Consider the following 24,416-nt stretch of genomic DNA (forward strand, 5'->3'; position numbering starts at 1 on the left):
TCACCTTATGTTAAATGGCCAGAGTTGGCAATGACATATTAATTAAAAATAGATGTACAAAGAAGAACAAGACAGTAGTAAGCTTGCATATTAGTAGCGACAACCGTATGAGCATTGACAAATGTTTAGCACCTATTAAGATGCAATATTTTTGTAAGGAACAAGTCACTCAATTGCCAGTGGTACATACTTGTACACCGAACATTCTATTCGGTGTCAAGGATATTTTGAATAGTACTTCATAGAACAACGGAGCCCTTTAATTGATTTAACAAAACAATTTACTTGAAATAAATTACTTCTGAATGATCCAAATGTTAACCATATAATAAGCAGACAGTAGATGCAAAGTACTTATGATATTCATGTTCTAGGTCCAAATGCTCATGTCTAGTATTTATCGTGGCATGAGAATCCATTTTGGCTGTCTATTCTATATGTGAATCATGCTATAATTTCCACAAGCAGTAAAAATGCATTACCATATTTTTTAATACATGTCATATACAGTAAAAGGTTATTTTGCTCCCCTCTTCTGCCCTCATTATCTATGCATTCCTCCAAAGATCTCTGATACTAGAACGATTCCCACAAAGTCTGCAATCCCAATCTTCTTGAGTAAGGTGTCTAAGTAGATCAGAAAAACCCTGTCCCCTTCTGCATCGTACCAAAGCCTTATACATTATGCCATTTGATATTATCAAACCATTTTCCTCCTGACAATTGTACTTCAAAAAGATATAGTATGAAATACACTTTTTATAATATCCCCCTTTTTTTATTTGGACTGATCATGGTGAAGCATTGACTGGGAATTGTCGGTTGCGCTTTGCCATATGCCAACCATGGACTTTTTCAACTCTGCCTTAACTTTCTGACCAATTAAGACATACAAGATGGGGTTCAAGCAGCTGTTGAAGGATGCTATAGAAGATAGCAGAGGCATCACCGAGATCAGGCTGTACAAGCGCCGGAGATCCATTTGGTGTGTCGCATCCATGATCATCATCTGGACCACTGTTAATGGCATCCAAGAGAGAAAGTATGAAGCCACCATGCTCAGAATGACAGCATACAGCCTGGTGAAGTTCCCCTTCTTCCCAGACTGGGACTTGCTCACTTGTAATATGACGAGGACGTTGGATGCTATGATGACGGCCAGTGGGATGAAGATGCCAACGACTAGCAATGGCATAAGAATGGCCCCCATCGAGGAAAGCATCCGTTGCCATTTGTCCACCTCATCGGCTTTGGTACAGTTCCTTAAGGACGCCTGCCAGACCTCATTCTGGCAGTCTTGTTGATTCAATGGAAGCCGTGGAAATGACAACTGAGCATCACGTTTGACTAGCGACTGGACAACAGATTGAACCACCTGCCCCCAGTCCTCCATGACACCATAACCAGAGAAAGGGGAGCCGTTGCCTATGTTGTCATGGGACATCTCGTCCACTCGGCTGTAGTTTATTATTGCTGCTGCAGTGAAGGGTGGGTAGCCAGATGTTGAATGATCTGCATGTGAGCTGCTGAGGGTTGAAATAACAAGATGTTCAGATTGAGTTGCAGTCTTCGGCTCTGGGCCACATTCTGAAGAATTTAAGACGAGATTGCCAACATTGAACACTTCCTCTCCATAAAAGACAAGCTCACACTGCTTCCCTCCACTGCCTCTCGTCACTTTGCTGTGCAGCATAATCGGGACACTTAGCAGCACTGTGACTGTCCACAGGGCCAGGCAAACACAGAGGTAGAAACGCCTGGACACGTGCTTGCGGTGCCAGAGGGGCAGTACTATGGAAAGGCAGCGGTCGATGCTAAGACCTGTGAGGATGAAAATGCTGGCATACATGTTCACAGTGAAAGCAAAGTGATGGGTCTTGCAGAGGAAAGTGCCGAAAGGCCAGTGCTCCAGAAACAGGGAAACCAGCCATGGGGGCAAACAGAGGAGGAAGCCGAAGTCAGCCACTGCCAGGTTTAAGAACCACATGTTGCTTTTGACCTTCTTCATCTTGACTGCAGTCAACCAGATGACCACAGCGTTGCCCAAAATTCCTATGACACAGGTGACAATGGCGAGGATGACGCTGGTGATCCATATTGCATCGTGGTTGCTCCTTTTCTCCTGCAGAATGCCACTCTGTGAAAGGTTTTTCAAATTCCATAAGTAGATGCAGAGTTCCTCAAGCTTATTTGACAAAACCTTCAAAGGGAGCAAAGAGGCAACAGATGAAAAATAATGGTAACACTGTGATTCTCCAGCATCTTCCGCACATGCACTTAGCAACTGTAAAGATTCACAATTTCATATATATATTGTGCTTAATGTGTGACCATCTCACTACTAACATACCCACGATGAAGGTGTCTGATTTTGGGGTGCCATTTTGAGAAGTCAGGCTGCATATATCAGCCTGAGTTAATACCCATTGAAAGCAAGTCCACTTTAACTTTGTGCTCCCAGATGCATAGCATAAGATCACAATGATGGCATCAGAGAATTTCAAGGGTTTTGTTATACTACAGTTTCTTTGGGGATCCCACCAGTCATGGCGTTTGGCCTTGGCCACTGTACATGTTTTTTTTTTTTTTTTAACCATTTTTATTTTTCAATGGAGACATAATCAATTACAACATATAATCGTTACACTTTGTTGTCATAATGCATAGACCAACTTTCCCTTCAGGGTTAACGTCACCTGTTGCTGTGTAAATTGTCTCCAATTTCTTCATCTGTAAATCATTATCCCTCCACCCTCCCCACTGTCCCTTTATAACTTTTGTAACAGTTTTATTTTCTTGCAGAGGTCAAAATATTTTAACTTTCAACAAATGTGCAAGAGTATAACTTTTGATATTATGAGCCCACGTCATAACTTCATTGTCTGTTACTATACAATAGGTATCTCCCAGTTTTATAGTTTCATTCTTAACTTCCTTCCTCCCTCCCCTCCCAGATCTTTTTTCTCTAGGTTCCAGAGTTTTTTGTCCTTTTCGCTAAAATGTAAGAAATAGGCTTCTCTGTCTTCTACAAATTTTGGAAGGGGGGGCAAGTGGACAGGAGTCTTTGCAGTGTCTAATTCTTTCATACATAAGATCTTGGGTGTAGTAGTTACACAGTTAACTCCCTCCTCCCCTTTTTTTCCCTCCTTGTTCTCTTTTCTCATCATGCTGATTCTCTATCTCTTTCTGCCACTGTACATGTTTTACCAATACGTTTATTTGGGTTCCACTAGCCATGGCCGAAGGCTGTCGGCACTTTACATGATACACCAATAGGCTTCTTTGGGTCCAATAGCCATGGCCTTCATCATTGATGTTATCAGTGATGTCATCGGTGATGCCATTGTTGTGGTCATACGATGCACAAGAGGCACAAAGTTAAGGTGGACTTGCTTCAAAATACGAGTGCTGAATTTCAAGGGTTTTGTAGCGTTAAATCTGATTAACTTAACTCTCTCTTAACAAAGGTTTCTTCACCGAATTTCAAGGGTTTTGTTATACTATAGTTTCTTTGGAGCCCAGTAGGCATGGCTTTGGCCATGGCCAGTGGCAGAAATACCCATTACCCCTTGCCTAGTAGATGTGAACACTGCAAGTGTCAAATTTCCAGTTTTTTTCATTCTCTCCCGATACCCATGTGTTTCCCCTGATAACAGCAAGGTACTACACATACAGCAGCAATGAACTACCCATGCCTGCAGTATTCCCCACATTAGCCAAAAATGTTTGAAAAACTAAAACTCTTCCCAGTCCACTCAAGCACTTACCAAGTGACCCGCTCCTCTTTCCCCCGACTCCCTCAGCTGCTTTTTCCCTCTGTGGCCCTCCCCAATTACCCCTTTTCACTCATGTGTTCCTGTGATGTATTTTCTTTTCTGAGCGTTTCTTCCGTTGTAGCTGCAGGAATCTCACAAGATTTCTCCAGTATTCCCCAATAATCTGAAAACTTGCCAACTGTAACTGGCTCCCCAGACCACCCGCAACTCTCCAATTTCATATGGTAGTCTTATCCTGTCCCCGCCTCTAGCCTAATGCAATTGTATCTGTTTTCCGCCTCCGAATAGCTTTTTGAGCATTTTTTTAATTTTTGTATTACCCTGGTATTACCCAGGTAATCGCTCACATTGATCAAAAAACAAATAGCAAACTTTCTTTCTGAAATGTCGCTGTGCTGCAAAGCACCATTAAAAATATGCCTATATTTTTTAGAGCAGCGGGCACCGCTTTCCCCATCAAATATTTCAAAAACTACTGGACAGATTAACCCCAAACCTATCCCAGAAATCAAGTCAACTCTTTGTGCCCATGTTGTTTCCTATTTGGAGCAAATCCGCCCAGCAGTTTTTGCGCTTCAGCTTCACCAAATTTGGACGTTTTACTCGATGGTAAAATCAATGGAAGAAGACTAAAAACAGGATTTTTCCTTTCTTAATAACTTTTTGTAGTTTTTTTAACAAATCTTTCACATAATTTACAGTCTGGGGGGCCTGTGAGAAACTTTTGTTTGGAAAATGTCATCCAAATCTGTCATGCAAGTGCAAAGTTATTAGCAATAGAATTTTCGGATTTCCTACGACTCAAGCCTATCAGCTTAACTATAGGGTGGCAAGCACCACCCTATAATATTTAAATATATATATATATATATATATATATATATATATATATATATATATATATATATATATATATATATATATATATATATTCAATATATGCAGTGAAAAACTTTGTTAAAAGGACATTATGGTTACAAGTAAAATCGAAAAATCCAAGAGATTTGCCAGTTATGGTATGCTAAGCAACCATAACTTGTGCCACCACTGTGCACTGCTAAGACTAACACCCATGACAGCAAAGATGCCATCACAAATGTCACCACTGATGACATCACATATCTGGGCTACTTGTTTTTGTTCACTGACAGTGACAATTTAAAAATTCAAAAGCTGCTATATATATAGATATTAACCTCGTATGTTGTTAAAGTACTTTCCTTACGGTTTGGCCTCAGCTCCTGGTGCACATAGCTGGGGAAATAGGCAGGCCTCAAACACACAATTAATTTGTATACATGATGATGAACTCTAATGTTATTGTCATTTTCTGATGATGTTGTTTCTATCCTCCTTAATGGAATTTCCCTGTATGTGACTCAGATTTCATATGTATTGTTTGTACTAACACAAGTGTGTAGTAAGTCTTCTATTGTTAGCTATTAATTCCAAAATTAACATTAGTCAAGATTCTGATAGGCTTGCATTTATTATTTTACTGGCCAATATTACCAGATTAAAAATACTGTACTTCTATGGTGTATGCTGCACCCATTGCCTATGTGTGTTTTATTAGGTTGCTGTATTAACAACAACATTCCAATATAACGTTTTTGTAAATTAGTACATTTTTTAATACATTAAGTAGTTAATGAAAGGTCTCCCGGTCACCCCTGATATGTTGCTATCAACATGGTAAACACCTTGTAGGGACTTTCATCAGAATTAATTTGATATGTTCTGTCATCAGTGATGTCATCAATGACATTTGTGATGTCATCTTTGATGTCCTGAGTGTTAGTCTTAGCAGTGCACAGTGGTGGTGCGAGTTATGGTTGCTTAGCCTTAATTTGCTGCAACTTTTATATCATACTTAATCCAAATGTACCACCACCTGTATCGTCGGTGGACAGCAGGTAGTATTAAAAAAAATCAGAAGCATAGGGGAAAACAGAAAATGTTGTACCCTTCGACCAACCAAAACATAAACATAAAACAACATTATTAATATTTACCACATCCAAATATACCTTTTTGTACAATACAACATTTCAAAATGTAAACATTATTTTTTCATTCAGCGCACAATATAATGGAATGCAGCAAGCACAAACTATAACTGTAAACCTCATACTATCAGTTTAGTACAACTCTTCATACAGACTGAGATACACCATTGCAAAACAACCTCTTACCAAATAGTAAGTACACTGTATTTATTTCTCTATTATTACCATTCATTATATAAACATTTCTCATAAGCAAATATCATCATTTTTTATTTGGACAGAAATGGCCAACACACTTGAGTGGCTAAAAGAAAACTTTCCCAAAGAAAGAATTAGTGATGATGATTAATTATGGAGAATCCTGACAATCAGAAAGACAATCCCAATCCCAAACTGTACACAATTAAATCATGATCTTGTCTTCAAAATTGGATTAATTTAGCAAATACTTTAAAGAACTTCTAAATTATGTTAAAAATCATGTTATTAGTAATGTTAATTACCACTTTCCTACATGTACCTGTCCACCTTGCCCTCAGCAATCACCCCAATCAAATGTACAAAATGTAAATCAAAGACGGTTTGATGAAACCTCTCTCCCTCCATCCCCCGATCAAGACTTTATACGAATTCCAAATTGTCCCATTTATGTTTCCCATTTTAATAACCCATCTCTTTGATAAATAAATGTATTTTTATACTATAAATATCTTGTATATTATTCTGTGAAAAATTATTTTTTTTAAAAACCCAACTTGAGAGTCCGGAGACTATACAAATGCTCGGGGTCCATTTACACAATGGATGACATCGGCGGACAATGTGCCGTGTCCGGAAATGTCCGGTCTTGCATGACGCACTTTTAATTTTGTCTGCGGACAGCGCACCCAATTGTGGATATTCCTGCACATGTGCCCGGTGTCTCCCAGTCGCAGAGGTCCGTGGACACCCATTGGCGTCACGGATGTCCCTGGACGTCATCATGTGACTGCACCTGTGCAGCATAAAGGCGTGTCCGCGGGTGGTGTCCGTGCACCGCGGACAGTTTCAAACTGCATTTTCTGCCAATCTAGTATGTTTCAAGTTCAAAGTTTACCCTCCCAGAGCTCCGACCTAGACCCATTCCTTATTGATCTGTCAACTTTTTACAACTTTTCCAAGGCCTATTTTCAACTCGGTAGTCCATGGACAGTTGCACGGTCTGTGGCCGGTTCCTCTGAAGGGACCCACCCATTACTTTAAGTCATTCTCCATTTTGCTCTCCAGAAGACAGCACCAGCAGAGACACCTGCTTTGGAGAGCACCTTTATCTGCATTTATCTGCATCAACAGCATCTTTCATGGCCATCCCTCCTTCCCAGGGGCCACCAACTTCACCACCACCAGCGGGAGGGCCTGGACAGGGGAACAGACACAAGGATGCAGGGTAGGATGAAGAGGACCAGGATGATGAGGTAGAGGAAGTGCCTACCTTCAGCACCTACAGAGAGTCATAGGTGTGGTGGTCCTTTAAGACCGTTGGGTGGGTCCCAAAGGCTCGGGCTGCCCATGTTGAATTCATTGAGTGTGGGGTCATACTCAGTCGCGGACAACACGGAAAGTACTCCTTCGGGACCACTTCCATGCACCACCACACTCTATCCAACCATCCGGGTGCTTTGAGAAAGGCAGTTCCTTTCTCATGGAAAAGTAGGCCATCTTCCTTTACCCCATCTTCCTCAATCGCTCCTGCCACCACACAGGCTACTCCTGTGGGGCAACACAGTCGTCTGTATGTACTGTGACACACCATTCTGCAGGGTGGAGCAGTTTCAGAGTGCTTTCGAGACTACGGTCAAGGAGCACAAGAAACATTTCCTCTATCTTACAATTAAGGCATGCCCAACATCTTCTCTTGTCCACCTGTCCCTCCTTTTCTGTGGTTGGTGCCACTTCCCTCCCCCACATTACCTCATTGCCTCTTCCATAAAAAAGGGCCCAAAAAAATACAAGCCAGAAATACCCCCCAAAAGGGTTCCTTTTGGAGCCACCTTTCCCAGTTAAAAAAATAGAACTAAAAAAACAATCAAAGGACCTTTTGCAGTCTGCATAGTCCACAGACAGTATAACAGTCCACGGCCACATGGAATATTCCAGGCACAGGGGAATTCCAATCAATTAAATAGTATTTTGTAAAAATATTGTGGCTCTTAAAAGAATCTTTCTTTTAAAAAATGTAGGGGGTTTTATATCCTGAACTAATAAATGTTCTTCTGAACTTAATCATTTTTCTAAGTTTCACAAAAACTGCTTCTAATTTGTTTCTTCTATTTTTGCTTTTTATTTACTACAACTACTACAAAAGACTCCACTACATATTTCAATGCATTTTGAACATTCAAAAGAAAAATCTGATTGCCAACATCTGTCAAATGCACTCCATCTCTCCGAAAAGTATTTACGCCATCCAACTTGCAAGCCGATTCATGGAATCATTAGCGCGGCGCAAGTGGCCAAAAACGTGCGAATCGCAGTGGAATAGCGAAAATCGCAGTGCAAGTGCGAAAATCGCACGAAAAGCAGCGCACATCGATTCATGGAAGGCCGTGTGCGAGAAAACCATCGGATGTGCGATAAAAAAGTGCGCGGCGCACGTTGGCGCACAGGCCATCTAACGGCGTGCGCCAGGTTACAGCGAAAATCGCACAGGCCACAGCGAAAATCGCACATAGCGCGGCGCACGCAACAAAAGTAGGCGGAACACGGGGCGTAACACTCGGAATGGGGAACAACTTGCCAAAATGTGGGCGTCACGGGGAAGCACAGGGTACAAGTGCGCGGAACGCCCACACGCTCGCCTACAACACGTATTCATGGAATAGAATAGGGCAAAAAAGCGCACGCTCAAACCAGCGCACAGGCACAAACACGACCGCCACAAGAAAGCAGGCGGTAGCGTCTCTGCGCCTGTAAGAAATGTGCGCCAAAAGGTGCGCCAACAAATAGCACCTATATACAGCCATGATGAATGCCCAATACTGTGGCCCTCCAGGACAAATGACGTGCAAAGGGGTACCCACAAACACAGACACGCGCTGACAGAAAAAAAACGTGTGCGTGTATACCGGGGTGCGCGGGAAGTCTCACACGCGAATTGGCCAGGTACGTGGATTACAGGGGTGCGCGGGAAGTACCACACGCGATTTGTCAGGGTACGTGGATTTCAGGGGTGCGCGGGAAGTTCCACACGCGATATGGCCAGGTACGTGGATTTCAGGGGTGCGCGGGAAGTACCACACACGATTTGTCAGGGTACGTGGATTGCAGGGGTGCGCGGGAAGTTACACACGCGATTTGGCCGGGTACGTGGATTTCAGGGGTGCGCGGGAAGTTCCACACGCGATTTGGCTGGGTACGTGGATTTCAGGGGTGCGCGGGAAGTTCCACACGCGATTAGTCAGGGTACGTGGATTGCAGGGGTGCGCGGGAAGTTCCACACGCGATTTGGCCGTGTACGTGGATTTCAGGGGTGCGCGGGAAGTACCACACGCGATTTGTCAGGGTACATGGATTTCAGGGGTGCGCGGGAAGTTACACACGCGATTTGGCCGGGTACGTGGATTTCAGGAGTGCGTGGGAAGTTCCACACGCGATTTGGCCGGGTACGTGGATTTCAGGGGTGCGCGGGAAGTTACACACGCGATTTGGCCGGGTACGTGGATTTCAGGGGTGCACGGGAAGTTCCACACGCGATTTGGCCGGGTACATGGATTTCAGGGGTGCGCGGGAAGTTCCACACGCGATTAGTCAGGTTACGTGGATTGCAGGGGTGCGCGGGAAGTTCCACACGCGATTTGGCCGTGTACGTGGATTTCAGGGGTGTGCGGGAAGTACCACACGCGATTTGTCAGGGTACGTGGATTTCAGGGGTGCGCGGGAAGTTCCATACGCGATTTGGCCGTGTACGTGGATTTCAGGGGTGCGTGGGAAGTACCACACGCGATTTGTCAGGGTACGTGGATTTCAGGGGTGCGCGGGAAGTTACACACGCGATTTGGCCGGGTACGTGGATTTCAGGGGTGCGCGGGAAGTTCCACACGCGATTTGGCCGGGTACGTGGATTTCAAGGGTGCGCGGGAAGTTCCACACGCGATTAGTCAGGGTACGTGGATTGCAGGGGTGCGCGGGAAGTTACACATGCGATTTGGCCGGGTACGTGGATTTCAGGGGTGCGCGGGAAGTTCCACACGCGATTTGGCCGGGTACGTGGATTTCAGGGGTGCGCGGGAAATTCCACACGCAATTAGTCAGGGTACGTGGATTGCAGGGGTGCGCGGGAAGTTCCACACGCGATTTGGCTGTGTGCTCCCAGGTATTACCTGTACACCCTCCACGGCCCCTGCAGGCAGCACACACCACAGGGGACTACCCTGCACACCTGCTCATGTCACCCACCACCCCCACCCCCCAGCCACCAGGGGCACCCTCCACCAGGCCCCCACCCATGTCACCCACCACCCCCAGCCACCAGGGGCACCCTCCACCAGGCCCCCACCCATGTCACCCACCACCCCCACCCCCCAGCAGTGCAGGGGCATCCTCCACCAGGCCCCCACCCATGTCTCCCACCACCCCCACCCCCCAGCACTGTGGGGCACCTGCCAGCAGGCCCCCACCCATGTCCAACCCATGTCTCCCACCACCCCCACCCCCCGGCACTGTGGGGCACCCTCCACCAGGCCCCCACCCATGTCACCCACCACCCCCAGCCACCAGGGGCACCCTCCACCAGGCCCCCACCCATGTCTCCCACCACCCCCACCCCCCAGCCACCAGGGGCACCCTCCACCAGGCCCCCACCCATGTCTCCCACCACCCCCACCCCCCAGCACTGTGGGGCACCTGCCAGCAGGCCCCCACCCATGTCACCCACCACCCCCACCCCCCAGCAGTGCAGGGGCATCCTCCACCAGACCCCCACCCATGTCTCCCACCACCCCCACCCCCCAGCACTGTGGGGCAACCTCCACCAGGCCCCCACCCATGTCACCCACCACCCCCACCCCCCAGCCACCAGGGGCACCCTCCACCAGGCCCCCACCCATGTCTCCCACCACCCCCATCCCCCAGCCACCAGGGGCACCCTCCACCAGGCCCCCACCCATGTCTCCCACCACCCCCACCCCCCAGCACTGTGGGGCACCTGCCAGCAGGCCCCCACCCATGTCACCCACCACCCCCACCCCCCAGCAGTGCAGGGGCATCCTCCACCAGGCCCACACCCATGTCTCCCACCACCCCCACCCCCCAGCAGTGCAGGGGCATCCTCCACCAGGCCCCCACCCATGTCTCCCACCACCCCCACCCCCCAGCCACCAGGGGCACCCTCCACCAGGCCCCCACCCATGTCACCCACCACCCCCACCCCCCAGCCACCAGGGGCACCCTCCACCAGGCCCCCACCCATGTCACCCACCACCCCCAGCCACCAGGGGCACCCTCCACCAGGCCCTCACCCATGTCACCCACCACCCCCACCCCCCAGCAGTGCAGGGGCATCCTCCACCAGGCCCCCACCCATGTCTCCCACCACCCCCACCCCCCAGCACTGTGGGGCACCTGCCAGCAGGCCCCCACCCATGTCCAACCCATGTCTCCCACCACCCCCACCCCCCAGCACTGTGGGGCACCCTCCACCAGGCCCCCACCCATGTCACCCACCACCCCCACCCCCCAGCCACCAGGGGCACCCTCCACCAGGCCCCCACCCATGTCTCCCACCACCCCCACCCCCCAGCCACCAGGGGCACCCTCCACCAGGCCCCCACCCATGTCTCCCACCACCCCCACCCCCCAGCACTGTGGGGCACCTGCCAGCAGGCCCCCACCCATGTCACCCACCACCCCCACCCCCCAGCAGTGCAGGGGCATCCTCCACCAGGCCCCCACCCATGTCTCCCACCACCCCCACCCCCCAGCACTGTGGGGCACCCTCCACCAGGCCCCCACCCATGTCACCCACCACCCCCACCCCCCAGCCACCAGGGGCACCCTCCACCAGGCCCCCACCCATGTCTCCCACCACCCCCACCCCCCAGCCACCAGGGGCACCCTCCACCAGGCCCCCACCCATGTCTCCCACCACCCCTACCCCCCATTACTGTGGGGCACCTGTCAGCAGGCCCCCACCCATGTCACCCACCACCCCCACCCCCCAGCAGTGCAGGGGCATCCTCCACCAGGCCCCCACCCATGTCTCCCACCACCCCCACCCCCCGGCAGTGCAGGGGCATCCTCCACCAGGCCCCCACCCATGTCTCCCACCACCCCCACCCCCCAGCCACCAGGGGCACCCTCCACCAGGCCCCCACCCATGTCACCCACCACCCCCACCCCCCAGCCACCAGGGGCACCCTCCACCAGGCCCCCACCCATGTCACCCACCACCCCCACCCCCCAGCAGTGCAGGGGCATCCTCCACCAGGCCCCCACCCATGTCTCCCACCACCCCCACCCCCCAGCACTGTGGGGCACCTGCCAGCAGGCCCCACCCATGTCCAACCCATGTCTCCCACCACCCCCACCCCCCAGCACTGTGGGGCACCCTCCACCAGGCCCCCACCCATGTCTCCCACCACCCCCACCCCCCAGCCACCAGGGGCACCCTCCACCAGGCCCCCACCCATGTCTCCCACCACCCCCACCCCCCAGCCACCAGGGGCACCCTCCACCAGGCCCCCACCCATGTCACCCACCACCCCCACCCCCCAGCCACCAGGGGCACCCTCCACCAGGCCCCCACCCATGTCTCCCACCACCCCCACCCCCCAGCCACCAGGGGCACCCTCCACCAGGCCCCCACCCATGTCTCCCACCACCCCCACCCCCCAGCCACCAGGGGCACCCTCCACCAGGCCCCCACCCATGTCACCCACCACCCCCACCCCCCAGCCACCAGGGGCACCCTCCACCAGGCCCCCACCCATGTCTCCCACCACCCCCACCCCCCAGCACTGTGGGGCACCTGCCAGCAGGCCCCCACCCATGTCCAACCCATGTCCAACCCATGTCTCCCACCACCCCCACCCCCCAGCACTGTGGGGCACCTGCCAGCAGGCCCCCACCCATGTCCAACCCATGTCTCCCACCACCCCCACCCCCCAGCACTGTGGGGCACCTGCCAGCAGGCCCCCACCCATGTCTCCCACCACCCCCACCCCCCAGCACTGTGGGGCACCTGCCAGCAGGCCCCCACCCATGTCTCCCACCACCCCCCAGCCACCAGGGGCACCCTCCACCAGGCCCCCACCCATGTCACCCACCACCCCCACCCCCAGCAGTGCAGGGGCATCCTCCACCAGACCCCCACCCATGTCTCCCATCACCCCCACCCCCCAGCACTGTGGGGCACCTGCCAGCAGGCCCCCACCCATGTCCAACCCATGTCTCCCACCCCCCCCACCCCCCAGCACTGTAGGGCACCCTCCACCAGGCCCCCACCAATGTCTCCCACCACTCCCACCTCCCAGCCACCAGGGGCACCCTCCACCAGGCCTCCACCCATGTCACCCACCATCCCACCCCCCAGCAGTGCAGGGGCATCCTCCAACAGGCCCCCACCCATGTCTCCCACTGCCCCCACCCCCCAGCCACCAGGGGCACCCTCCACCAGGCCCCCACCCATGTCACCCACCACCCCCACCCCCCAGCCACCAGGGGCACCCTCCACCAGGCCCCCACCCATGTCACCCACCACCCCCACCCCTCAGCAGTGCAGGGGCATCCTCCACCAGGCCCCCACCCATGTCTCCCACCACCCCCACCCCCCAGCAGTGCAGGGGCAGCCTCCACCAGGCCCCCACCCATGTCTCCCACCACCCCCACCCCCAGCCACCAGGAGCACCCTCCACCAGGCCGCCACCCATGTCTCCCACCACCCCCACCCCCCAGCAGTGCAGGGGCATCCTCCACCAGGCCCCCACCCATGTCTCCCACCACCCCCACCCCCCAGCAGTGCAGGGGCAGCCTCCACCAGGCCCCCACCCATGTCTCCCACCACCCCCACCCCCCAGCCACCAGGGGCACCCTCCACCAGGCCCCCACCCATGTCTCCCACCACCCCCACCCCCCAGCAGTGCAGGGGCAGCCTCCACCAGGCACCCACACATGTCCCCCTGCCCCCAGGTCCTGACGATACTCAATCATGGCAGTAATGGGCAGCATACCCAGCACAAACACCCAGGCAAGGATTGCATCCACCCACATAGTGAATGCAATTACATGATACAACCCCAATGGCAAGTATGTAAATGAACACATGTCCGTCACACACACATACACAATGGGTGAAGTGAATGTCAAAACCCATATCATGACATGTATGAAACCAATGAGAAAATACCACAAGTGAAAGTTAAAAAAAATGTATTAAAGATGAAAAATAAGTAAACAAATCAAAAATACAACAATGGGGATAACAAAATAAATGGTCCATGTCCGAGAACAAATGTAAAAATAAAAAAAACAAATTAATCCAAAAACAAATGTTGTCCAAAGCAATATCATGTGGAAGGAAAATAATGAAAAACCATTTCCTCATGGTGAACACAATAATTAATAAAAAAAATGTTTCTTCAAAAAGCAAACTATATACACGAATATTCCAGGGTCCATGAGCCCAACACCATAAATGAAACCTACTACTACCTAATGAAAAAAATATATACAAAAAAGTGGCCATTGTCCGAGCGGTCCAAAAAAATAAAAATGAATAAAGGAAACCTAACACTAACTAACTAAATAACTATATACAAAGGCAGCGGGTAAGTCCTGCGGCTCACTCGGTGATGTTGCTGGCCAGGGCATCATCGAACTCCATGTCGATGTCCTGGAGGCGGGACTCTGTCCTGGCCCCGAGGTCTCGCAGGGATAACCCCATGTTCAGCTCAAACTCCCTGCGAGCTTCCTCGAGGCACTCAGCCCGCCTCAACGCCCGACGCATGGAGAACTCCGCCCTGACCATGGTGAGCCGCTCCTCTTCCGCCCGCTGCCGCTCCGCACCTATCCGCTGGACCAACTGCTCCCACACGGAAGACACCACCATCCCAGGGTTGCCCTGCCCTCCGGCCGATGCCTGCCCCTCTGATCTTGATGGCCCCGAGCCATGATGCCTCCCACGTCGAGCCTGCTGCTGCCTCCGACGCCACTGCCTCTGCCAGCACGACGGCATCCAGGCTGATGGAAACCACCAACGCCTTCGTGCACGTGCCCTGCCCGATGATGCTGTCACATCTTCCATCTGCAGGGGTCCAGTTGCTGTGTTGTCCACCCCTGCTGGACCTCCCACTCCCAACTGTGGCAGGGATGGGATCCCCACCGAGCTGGCTGCATTGGTCGGGGCAGGTCCACAGGGGGCCCTGGTGGCATCTGGGCCGGAAGACGGCAAGGAGAACGACTGGTGTATAGCCTGCACAGAGGAGGAGAGGGCCGCCAGATTGGCCAACACATGCAGCAAACCCCCGAACATGGCCGATCCCAATTGGGCCACGTCGGCACGGTGCACTTCGTGATGACGTGCGTGCTCCTCCCGGGAAGCATGCACGGCATCACGAATCACAGCCGTGCGCATCGCGACCCCAATCAGGACCTTCTCCACACGGCCAGGGGTTCCCACGTCCGCAGGTGGAGGGGAGTCAGGTGACATGGACATCCCCTCTACCTGCGGACGGGCCTGGGACGGGGCATCCCTGCTGGTGCATGGTGGTGCACTCACAGGGTCAGGGACAGCGACATGCACAGGCCCCTCCACGGTGACCTGTGCTGCCTCCTGCCCCTGGCCCTGGACTGCACCACTTGCACCAGCAGGGATGCCCCCACCAGGCCCCATGTGTGCCCCAGTGGCGGCCTCCTCCTCCTCTGTGCAAACCACCAACCTGGATGGCTCCTCACCGTCTCCCACCGTAGCAGGCCCCTGTGGGGGCTCACCCACCCCTTCCGCTGCAGCCGTGGGGGCATCCCCGCCGCCTTGCTCCACAGCGCCGTCTCCGCCCTCTTCTTCACTAGCCGCTGCGTAGAGGGAGACAAAGAACACAAGCATCAGGGTACTGTACAATGGTCCCCTAGACAGGAAGCAATAGCAGATGAGCACCACTGTCAAAGTACACTTCCATCATGTCCCTCCACAACACATGGGTCAGTCCAGGCAAAACACACACAGTAACAGGCATGGTGCATGCCATGGACATTTCCATGCATGTCCAATGGACTCTTGGAACATTCAATGATATGTAACTCACATGCATCATGGCTCATGCCTATCACATGCACACACTTCACCTCAGTCACATCCATCTGGCCCCAAACACACCAAACACAGCGGATACAAGGGTAATTTGGCTGCTTCACTGAATCTGTGCATTGTCACACACATGTGTCATGCATCCATGGCATGCACAAGTCACAGACACGCAGGTCAGGCACACAGACATGGCTACCATATATGTACCTGGCATCAGCACCCATCCCTCACCCCCACCCATGTCCAGGTACAGAGACTGGCATGCTCTCATGTTCAAAATCTGCATAGGGCTCCCCATGCGGCATTTGAACACATCAACAACCATGTGGGTCACACATCACTGGTCGCACATGCATTACTATGATGTCCCTGCACACATACATGCATACATGGCCTATGGCACACATACAGGCAAGTATCATAGAACCAGCACACCGCAACATGCCCTGTCTCACACAGTAATGCTTGGACACTTACCGCTCAACTCCAGACGGGCCTCCCTCTCAAGGATCTGGGCGTGGAGCGCTGGGCGTACGCGTTCCAGGACCCTCATCTGGATGGAACTCATGCGGCCCCGGCCCCCCTCCACGAGGCGCCGGGCCTTCACAAGGGTCCTGGACCTCAAGTCCTCCCAGCGCTTCTTGATCTTCTGGACGTTGCGGGTTGCCACCCCCTCCGCGTTGATGGCAACCACACAGTCGGCCCAGATCCTCTCCCGTCCTTCCTTGCTGGCGCGGGACGATCCAAAGAGGGCATCATACTGCCCCAGGACATGCTCCACCAGGACACCAACTTCGGTGGCAGTGAAGCTGGTGCCCCTCTGCCCCTCTGGCCTGGGGTTGCCACTGGTGCCAGATGTGGAAGTGCCCGACATGGCAACCCCAGAGGCAGGTGTGGGTGGGCAACTGGGTCCTGGGGCTGGGCTGTGGAGCGATGTAATCCCAGTCGGGAGTCTTCAGTTCCAGCAGGGGTGGACACAGCAACTGGACCCCTGCAGATGGCTGATGTGCAGGCACCAAATGGCAGGGCACGGTGGCAGCAGGCAGGCAGGCAGCAGCAGATGGCACGTGGGAGGCTGCTCGGGGCACTGGGGGGCAGTAACTCGGCCTTCTGGGCAGGAGCGTGGTCTTCCGTGTGTTTTCGCGTGGCCAGCTTGATACGGAGTGATTTGGCACGTGAAAATCCTGCACGTCAGCGTGAAATCCGAGGAAAGGCCCTTAGCGCGTAAGCGCGTCAGCACGCATACGCGATTCTATTGGACCAGAGTCCCTCAGCGCGTAAGCGCGTCTGTGACGTGACCCGCACGGGTGTTCCCCACTCAGCACGTGATGACGGAGCACACGTGGAAATACTGCACGTCAGAGTGTCATCGCGTGTAATTGGACAAAAGTGCGCGTACACGCGATTGGCCTATGTACGTGTATTTCAGGGGTGCGCGGGCACTTACACACGCAAGTACGTCAGCGCACCTGTATCCCGTGGTGCGTGGGAATTTCCACACGCTATTGGACTGGGAACTGGATTCCAGGGGTGCGCGGGTCACACGCTCGCCTAGAACACGCGCAAAGAATAAATTTGCGCACTTTAACAATAACAAGCTCAGACGCCAGGATGAACATACCGTTCCTAGCAGCAGTGGCAGTGGGCTACCAAAGGAGGAGGAGGAGGATAGTCAGGGCCAGAATATTCACACCCAGAACCAGCCTTTTCGGGATGCCTGATGACCAGGTGTATGGGAGGTACAGGTTTCCACCACACATAATACTGGACCTGGTGAGTGAGTGGGAGGATGACCTCACATCACCCACCCTGTGCTCCCAAGCACTCAGCCCCCTGGAGAAGGTCCTCAATGTACTGCACTTCTTAGCCACTGGATCATTTCAGCGGACAAGTGCCATAGTGGGTGGGGTGTCACAGGCCACCCAGTCACGCTGCCTACACCAGGTCTTGAACATCATCACTGCACGCCCATCAGTCCGCAGGCACATATACCTGCCCAGAACACCTGCAGAAAGGCATGCTGCCGCCCTGGATTTTTACGGTGTGGCACGATTCCCCAAAGTGCTAGGTGCCATCGACTGCACCCATGTGGCTCTACGTCCCCCCAGGGCATCTGAGCACATCTATAGGAACCGCAAGCACTGGCATTCCATCAACGTGCAGGTAGCATGTAATGCCAAGGGAATCATCACCTCAGTATATGCCAACTATCCCGGGTCCACCCACGACAGCTTCATTTACCGAATGTCCACCCTAAGCCGGGACCTAGAAGCTGGGCGGCATGGCGATACATGGCTGCTTGGTGAGTATGTATGCCACTGCACATGCATGCATGTTGGATACTGAGCAAGGTCACAACCCCACCAATGATACCAATCACCACCACCACAGGGGACAGTGCCTACCCTCTCAGCCCCCACATGATGACGCCAATTCGGAACCCCACCACGCCACCCGAGGTAAGATATAACACAGCCCACATTACGACCCGGGGCATAGTGGAGCGCACATTCGGAGTGCTAAAGTCACGCTTTCGCTCCCTTGACCGTTCTGGCGGGCAGCTGTTATACGCTCCCCCAGTAGTGTGCAGGATCATAGTGGCAGCATGTGTCCTGCACAACGTTGCAACACGCCGGGGCCTGGCCGTGGACATGGTGGTGGCCCCACATCCCCAACCACATGCACAGCCGCTGCGCATGGGAGGGGAAAGGGCACGGGGGGAGGCAGCCCGTACACAGCTAGTGGCTAATTACTTCACATAGTGATCACACCCGTGTGGAGTGCACACTGGCCTGGCACATTCCATCTGACAATCAATGATGACTCAACCTGACACTGATCCTGAATGTCTGGAGATTGAACCGTGAAAAGCATATCGGCCTGAGATTGTTCACCTGGAAGTGTTACAATGTGTGCATCCCTACCCACACACACCACCAATGCAGTTTTGTGAAGAAACACATTCAAGCAGCTAAAATGAATACCCACTTGCTAAATGCAACAAGAGGACAGTGCCATGTCACCCAACCCATCCCCAGCACCGCCACACAACACACTGTGCCATGTCATGCTATGTGCAGGTAAACAAAGTAATCCCCACAACATGACAAGTGTCACGATGTACAGTGTCCCCAATTGAAACTTGCTACACCTGAAATGCTCACTGTAATGCAGGACCAACAACAAACTTTAGCAGGTACTACCATTAACATGACTTCACTAATGTAATAAATCAGTAGTCTCACCACCTGGAAATACCTGCACTCCCACCACTTCCAACTGTACAGTGTTGGCGCCATGTAGAGTTGTAGGTGCACTGCTGCCAACAAGGACCCCATCTCCAGACTAGATGGCCTTGTGTAGACATGAGGAAGGGACCTGCAAATTGGGAGGCAGACACAGATGATGAGTTACACATCAATGCAACATGCAGTGTACAACAGAACAGCAATATGCACTAGGAATGTATACACAGTATTGACTAGACTACCCACACATGTAGTGGGAGTCCAATGTCACCATGTACTTCAATGTCACTTGGGCACACCCTTTGCAAGCCCATAGAAACGGGAAGCAGGAGGGGTGTGTGTGACTCAAACCCACGCATCTGAACCAAATACATGACAAGCCTGCATGTGCCCAGCCACAATGCAGCGTATGCCCACAGGAACCACGGAAGCCAACAAATTGTCCCAAAAAAATTGGGAAAAATATAAGAATAAAAATAAAAATAAAAATAAAAATAAAAATAAAAATAAAAATAAAAAAAATCAAAAATGGCCATTAATGGGCCCGGGGGGGTTGGGGAGGCCACCCAGGAGGTCCGAGGACAGGGTGCACACCAAAACCCACCTGTGTGGATCCTGGGAAAAAAAAACACCTCCATGGGCTCATGGCCCACACGGCTACCCTATTGTGGGAGTATCACTGCTGTCGCTATTATCACCCTGTGCAGCTGCATCCGGAGGTGGTTGCACTATGGGAGGCAGCCCACGCAAGGCCCTACTCTGTTCCTCCATGGCTGCAAGCATGCGGGTGTGGTAGGTCTCATTCTGGAGGATGAGGGTGCGGAGGTCCCCATGCAACAACTCACGGGATGCCCGGACCTCCGCCCTCGGTGCTTGCATCTCAGCTGAGAGCGTACGGGTGAGACGCTCCAGCTGCTGTTCTGTCCTTTGGTGTGTTGAAGCCTCAAGCTCAACAAGAGTCGTCCTGAGTTGATGGAGCTCCTGCCTCAGGGCTTCCCTGTGGCCCTGGGACTCTATGGAGATGGCCTCCTGCAGAGTCGCCAGTGCCGCCCGCCTGTCCCTGTTGGACGCCAACATGTCCTCCCTGTGTGACTGGCAGATGGAGTCGGTTGCCTGCTCTAGTCGCTCCATCAGCCTTTCAGGGGGGACAATGGAAGTGGCCACCCTAGCCATGGCCTGAGCCATCATCTCGGATGATGCTGCCTGTTGGGTAGCCATACCGTAAATGGATTGCTCCCATGCGGTATTGCCAGGTGGCGTACGGCCACCACGTCGGCGGGCACCAAACCTGTCTGGGGCAAGGCGGACTGCGCCTTGCTGTGCCGGCACTGCCTGAGGCTGCAGGACTGCATTCCCCCTCTGATCTGCTGGCCCAGGAACAGGATCAGATGTCGCGGAGTGTGACCCTGCATCCGTAACCACCAAAGGCCTAGCTGCCAACACTGACATCCCCATTGAGGGTTCTGACCCTGGTGCAGGTGGGTGGGACAGAAGAGAATCCCTCCCTGGAACACTCACCTGCGACGGCACGTAGGTCTCATCATCCGAATCAACAGCTGAGTACAGCTCGGGGGAGGTGCAGCCAGAGACACCCCTTGAGAGCACGACCTGCAGCACTTGTGGGTTCTCACCCACCAGCACACCACGTCCCTCACTGGTGGTTGGTCGGCCCTCGGACCCCTCCTGGCTCTGCACCATCTCCACAACCCCAGCAGTATCAGGTGCGTCTTCCCCTGCAAAGACATAATAACAAAGAAATGGAAACAGGCATTAGCACCATGGCACACAATGAGGGCTGAGAAGCAAGAGAACCAGTACTTGATTGACACATGTCCCACATGACTAAGACCCTCCCATGCATGCACCCTCACTGCGTATGAAGGGCAGGCAAATGGCACACACTGATGACACAAAGATGGAAGATGAACACATTTCCTGCATGCTGCCTGGCAGTGGCATCACACATTGGCCTGTGATTGCCAGGTGACACAAACATGCCTTCACACAGATGGCATGTACCATTGCTATTGAGGCAAGATGGAGAGGAGGGCAGCACTTATTCATTCAGTCCAGTTCCCGCATGTAATAGCTTTTCTAAATCAAACAGGTCTGATTTTCACCTGGCGCTGGCAGTCCTAAATGGTCCAATTGCACAGGGACATGTGTGAACATATGATATCCAGGTAACAGTCACTCCACTTTACCATAGCCATGCCAGACATGTGACTAGAGGACTGAGAAATGCCTAGTATAAGTGGTGGAATGCAAACAATCTGTCTGAATGAACAGAGAAAAATAAGCAACAATGTTGTGGCAAGGTGACACTTCAAGGTCAACTGGCGTGCTGTTGGGCTAGATGTCTACTGTTGGCAGAAGGGATACTGCAATGGCCAAATGCAGCTGCGCAGGATGTATTGCATGAAGCACATGGCTGACCCATACGACTCAGGCGCACACACTCTCACCTGGCACACAAACAGAAGCCCTCACACACACACCATGCACATGGATGACACACACATGCATGTGCACTCACCGGACAATGCCTCGTAATCAGGAAGATCTCCCACGCCTTGGATCTGTTCCTCCGTGACGTAGGTCCCAGCGACTGACTCATGTGGAGTGAGTTCCATGTCTACTACTGGAGACCCACCTCCAGTCACTAGAGTTGCGGCATGACTTGAGGCCAGCTTCTTCTTTGCCCTGCGCTTTAGGTCATTCCAGCGCTTATAGCAATCATTGGCTGTGCGCCTCACGATTCCAAGGGCACTTACGATGTCCGCAACGGTCTGCCAGTGTGCCTGGCGTTGTGCAGGTGTGGTCTTGGATCCTGCAACAATGACCATCTCGTTATCATGTCCGGACACATACTCGACAAGTGCATTCAGTTCGTCATCCGTGAAGCTGGGCTTCCTCGACGGGCCGGACTGTGTAGCCGTGTCTGGGGCATCAGCCTGTGCCGGACGAGCACTCTTCCTCTTCCGCTTGGAAGGTGGTGGTGATCCTGAGTGTCCTGCGCCGCTCTGGACACTAGGGGCAGGAGCCCTGGTGGGCTCTGTATCAGGTGTGTGGGATTGCACACTCAGCATGGGAGTTGGTGCAGGCATTGGCTCAAGTGTAATGGTGTCAGGGGGAATGTCAGCAGGATGGACTAGGACCGACACTGTCCTGGCTGGGTGTGTGAGAGCTTGGGTGGATGGAGCCGCAGCTGCCCCTGCAGCTTCTCCGCCCTGCCTACTTGGGGCAGCAGATGACCTTGCTGCCCCAGATCCACGTGGCATGATGGCATCAACGTGCACCAGCGCACGTTTCGTAGCCCTGCTGACCTGGAAGTCAGCCATGGAGTCAGCCAGGTCTGGTGCACACAATGGGCTGGTCCAACAAGGGCTGAGCATGGATGGTGTCAGCCACATCAGCCTCAACGGGAGGGGGGAGGAGGGGATTATGGGTGCCCTTGACTGGTCCTCCACACATGGGGGGACAGGCTCACCCTGCAAGTTACGACCACGTCCCCTATCGGATCCACCACGGCCACCATTTGTGGCTCTTCCACCTTTGCCACCCTTACGGAATCCTCGCCTCCCAGCCATGGCACTGATATTAATGTGCGTATGGGAGTGGCTGTAGACTATTGTCCTGGGCAATTGGGGGTCAAAGGGGTTGGGTACCAGATGGTAATTGTACCCTAGTGCTCTAGCAAGGCTGAATGTAACCCCTGGGGAAAGATGACGGGTCACGCAACGCACAGGAGGCCCAAAAAAGGGAGATGACGTGCACGCAACCCCTCCTAGACCACGTGTGCAGAAAGAAAAACCTGCACTATGCTGTGGCACCCAGTAACACAAGAATGAACGTATGCGTGTCACACGCAGCCTAGAATGACCTCTGAAGGGGTAGGCTACACACGGGGCAAGCACAGATGTTAGATACGTGCGTGACTCACCGTCTGCCAGGTAAAAGAGCGTGAAAAATGAGCGCGTTTGGTTGGCAACACCCCCGCCAAAAGAAGATATGTACGCTGTCTGAGGAGACAGGACAACAGTAGAAGGGAACACTGTTTGAGGGAACAGGCCCAGGTAAACCAGTACAAGAGAAAAAATAGAAAAAGCTGTCAGAGGTAACAGGGAGTACGAACTTGAAACGCCGTGAAGTAAATCGCGTGTGAAACGACAAGAAGTACAGAATTCACCCACTCGCTCTCCACGAAAAGCACGTACAAGGAATTAGTGTTCTACACTTACCTTATATGCAGGCCCACACGTACAGCGTCACTTACGCGGCGTGTACGTGCTAGGCCCATTCCCACCAATTACACGCTTTGTCACTTCTGCGTGTAGGTCCATTTGCACCAATTACACGCTTTGACACTTCTGCGTGTAGGTCCATTTGCACCAATTACACGCTTTGACACTTCTGCGTGTAGGTCCATTTGCACCAATTACACGCTTTGACACTTCTGCGTGTAGGTCCATTTTCACCAATTACACGCTTTGTAACTTCTGCGTGTAGGGCTATTTCCACCAATAACACGCTTTGACACTCGGACGTGTCACGCAACTTTTTCCTACGCGTGCACGTGACTTCATAGACGCGCATACGCTAGTGACGCGTTTACGCGCTAAGGGCCTTTCATCGATTTACACGCAGACGTGTGGGATTTTCACGTGCAAAATCACTCCGTATCAAGCTGTCCACGCGTTCACACACGAAAGACCACGCTCCTGCCCAGGAGGCCAAATTACTGCCCCCCAGAGCCCTGAGCACGCTCCCACCTGCCATCTGCTGCTGCCTGACTGCCTGCTGCCCACGTGCCCTGCCATTTGCTGCCTGCACATCAGCCAGGGGTGCTGTTGCTGTGACCACCCCTGCTGGAACCAAAGGCTCCCGACTGCTTTTCCGTCGCCCCACAGCTCAGCCCCAGGACCCAGTTGCCCACCCACTCCTGCCTCTGGGGTTGCCATGTCGGGCACTACAACATCTGGCACCAGTGGCAACCCCCGGCCAAGGAGGCAGAGGGGCACCAGCTTCAGTGCCAGGGAAGTTGGTGTCCTGGTGGAGCATGTCCTGGGGCAGTATGATGCCCTCTTCGGAAGGTTGCGTGCCGACA

The 24,416-nt window shown here is 52.8% G+C and overlaps 1 protein-coding gene across 2 annotated transcripts in view; it reads right to left on the reverse strand.

Moving 5' to 3' along the window:
* Positions 1–258: 258 nt before the first annotated feature.
* The window catches only part of LOC138579683 (N-formyl peptide receptor 3-like), a 95,198-nt gene continuing 71,040 nt past the window's right edge, over positions 259–24,416 (reverse strand). For both annotated transcript variants that reach the window (XM_069649924.1, XM_069649925.1), the window contains one exon: positions 259–2,200. In XM_069649924.1, the coding sequence (XP_069506025.1) occupies positions 779–2,200 (1,422 nt within the window). In that variant the 3' untranslated portion in view covers positions 259–778. The remainder of the gene's footprint in view (positions 2,201–24,416) is intronic.

Source organism: Ambystoma mexicanum, chromosome 3p (assembly GCF_040938575.1).
Source record: "Ambystoma mexicanum isolate Mex_15411 chromosome 3p, UKY_AmexF1_1, whole genome shotgun sequence".
Classification (NCBI taxonomy): Eukaryota; Metazoa; Chordata; class Amphibia; order Caudata; family Ambystomatidae; genus Ambystoma; species Ambystoma mexicanum.